The following is a 1,995-nucleotide window of genomic DNA, read 5'->3' as shown; positions in this document are numbered from 1 at the left end:
GGGAGAGGAGAGGAAAAAGTCTGTGAAAAACCCCATTTCCACTACAAACGTGTTTTCTATAAAGCCCTTGAAATCAAGCAAATCTAATCTTTCCCTGTACACATTTGTATGCTCAAAAACGTTTGTGGATTTCTTTAGTATTTATGTGATTCTTCAATAGACAAAAGTCTGGTTTTCATATCAAGGAAATTCATTGACCTCTCAGAAAAGGAAGGAGTTGATTTAGACAACATTCTTGAAACGAGATGACAGAGATGGAGCGAGAGCAGGGGCTGCCAGGGAACGGGGTGGAGGGGGAGTGGGCGTGCGGCTCTCAATGGGCAGGAGGGAGCCTGCGCTGATGGGGTTGTACTCTGACTGTGGCGGTGGTCACAGGGATTCAGACATGTGGTAACGGCGCACAGAACCACACGCACACGCACGAGCGTGTACACTGCTGAAGTGAGGAGCCTGCCGCCTGTACCCTGTCCATTTCCCGGCGGCCGGCCCGCAGCCGAGTCACGGAGGAAGTGGCCATGGGGAGGCTGGGGAAGATGCTGGTTCTTGTACTATTTCTGCACCTCCTGCAAGTCTGTAATTATTTCAAAATATAAAGTCAAAGAAAAGGGGAAAGTGGTTGTACAAACCTCACATATTCTAGCCACCGAGTACCTTCCAGTGAGGACAGCCACCTCTCTTCAGTCTCCTCAAAGGGCTCTGTGATAAACACACAATTATATAGGCGTGTAGTTACTTACGTACACACACACACACACACACACACACACACACGCACACGCACAGACGCATTCTCAGGGGTTTTAAGCTTAGTTTTACATGACCAACACCAGAGTGAAGCGGTGCCATTTTCACTGTCTAAAAGTGGCTCACATCTCCGTGTCTAAGGCAGCACGCTGTTTTTCCATAAAAGCGCCCACCCTGCCTGTCACGATTTGAAGGTGATTTATTGGGCTCATTTCCCTCCCAAACAGAAGGCATGTTTGCACTTCATTCTCTAAGCGCTCCTGACCGTCTCATACAGTAATAATTTGTACAAACATTTCGCCACACCTCTACTTCAACAAATCTATTTCTAGAATTTTAAGGAATATCACTTTTCCTGACATGCCTCACACAATGCGGTATTCCCCATTCACTGCACACACACACACACACACACACATATAAAATAACAAAGAAATTACCGTTAACACATAGCTGTTTAAGCTTCACAAAAGCCGCCTGTATGTCTTGGATGTTGGGCAGGGTCTTATCCAGATCTGACTTACAGACATCACTTCTCTGTGGGTGACTCTTGGTTATCGCGTTGCAAATCCTGAGGGAGACAAAACCCTCCGTCACCCGTCACTGGTTTATTCCACATCATTTCCTGAACTCCTGCTCCGAGCCATCACTGCCCTCAGAGCTGGGGACAGAGACGAGTGAGACGGGCCAGGCCTCCGCCTCCACGGGTCTCCCTCCCTGGGGGAGGGGTGGGGGGTTTCCCATCCTAGCGGGCTGTGGTGAGCGCCGAGGGTGGTGTGACCAGGTGAGCGCAGCCGAGTCCCGGTCCCGCGCTTAGAAAAGCCCCTGTGTAGCCGACACTGAAGCCAAGCCCGAGGAGCCCTGCACAGACCTGGGGGGAAGGGTTCTAGGTAGAGGGACAGCTGGTGCAAAGGGCCTGTGGCAGAGCCCGGCTGAGAGGACGTGTGTGAAGTGACAGGAGGCACGATGCTCGGGCACAGGAAGGAAAAAGAAAGAGGAAGGCATCAGGAGGGACCCCAGGTTCTGAGAGCAGCTGGCAGGGGCGCGGTGGCCGCGTCTGGAGTTGGTCTTGGACATGATGAGCTGACAGGGCCTCTGAGGCTGCTTCTCTAGGCCTGGGTGAGCTAACGGACCACCCGTCCCCACTAGTGTCGCTGGTCAGCAGGTCCCGTATGGTGATCACCTCTGGTCGATCTTCCGCTGCTGCAGCAGGTCCTTGATGAGGGCCGTCCGCACGAGAGCACTGCCGTT

At 52.2% G+C, this 1,995-nt stretch overlaps 1 protein-coding gene across 1 annotated transcript in view; it reads right to left on the bottom strand.

Moving 5' to 3' along the window:
• Positions 1-1,995, bottom strand: part of MTMR10 (myotubularin related protein 10) — a 55,749-nt gene that overhangs the window by 30,912 nt on the left and 22,842 nt on the right. Inside the window, exons 9-11 of the mRNA XM_015569100.1 lie at positions 1,928-1,995; positions 1,185-1,315; positions 615-696 (exon numbers count right to left, since the gene is read on the bottom strand). The exon at positions 1,928-1,995 is cut by the window's right edge and continues 1 nt beyond it. Of these exons, the coding sequence (XP_015424586.1) occupies positions 615-696; positions 1,185-1,315; positions 1,928-1,995 (281 nt within the window). The remainder of the gene's footprint in view (positions 1-614; positions 697-1,184; positions 1,316-1,927) is intronic.

The sequence above is a fragment of the Myotis davidii genome, unplaced genomic scaffold (genome assembly GCF_000327345.1).
Source record: "Myotis davidii unplaced genomic scaffold, ASM32734v1 scaffold164, whole genome shotgun sequence".
Classification (NCBI taxonomy): domain Eukaryota; kingdom Metazoa; phylum Chordata; class Mammalia; order Chiroptera; family Vespertilionidae; genus Myotis; species Myotis davidii.
The sequence above is the reverse complement of the archived record's forward strand: the minus strand, read 5'-3'. Positions and strand labels throughout refer to the sequence as shown.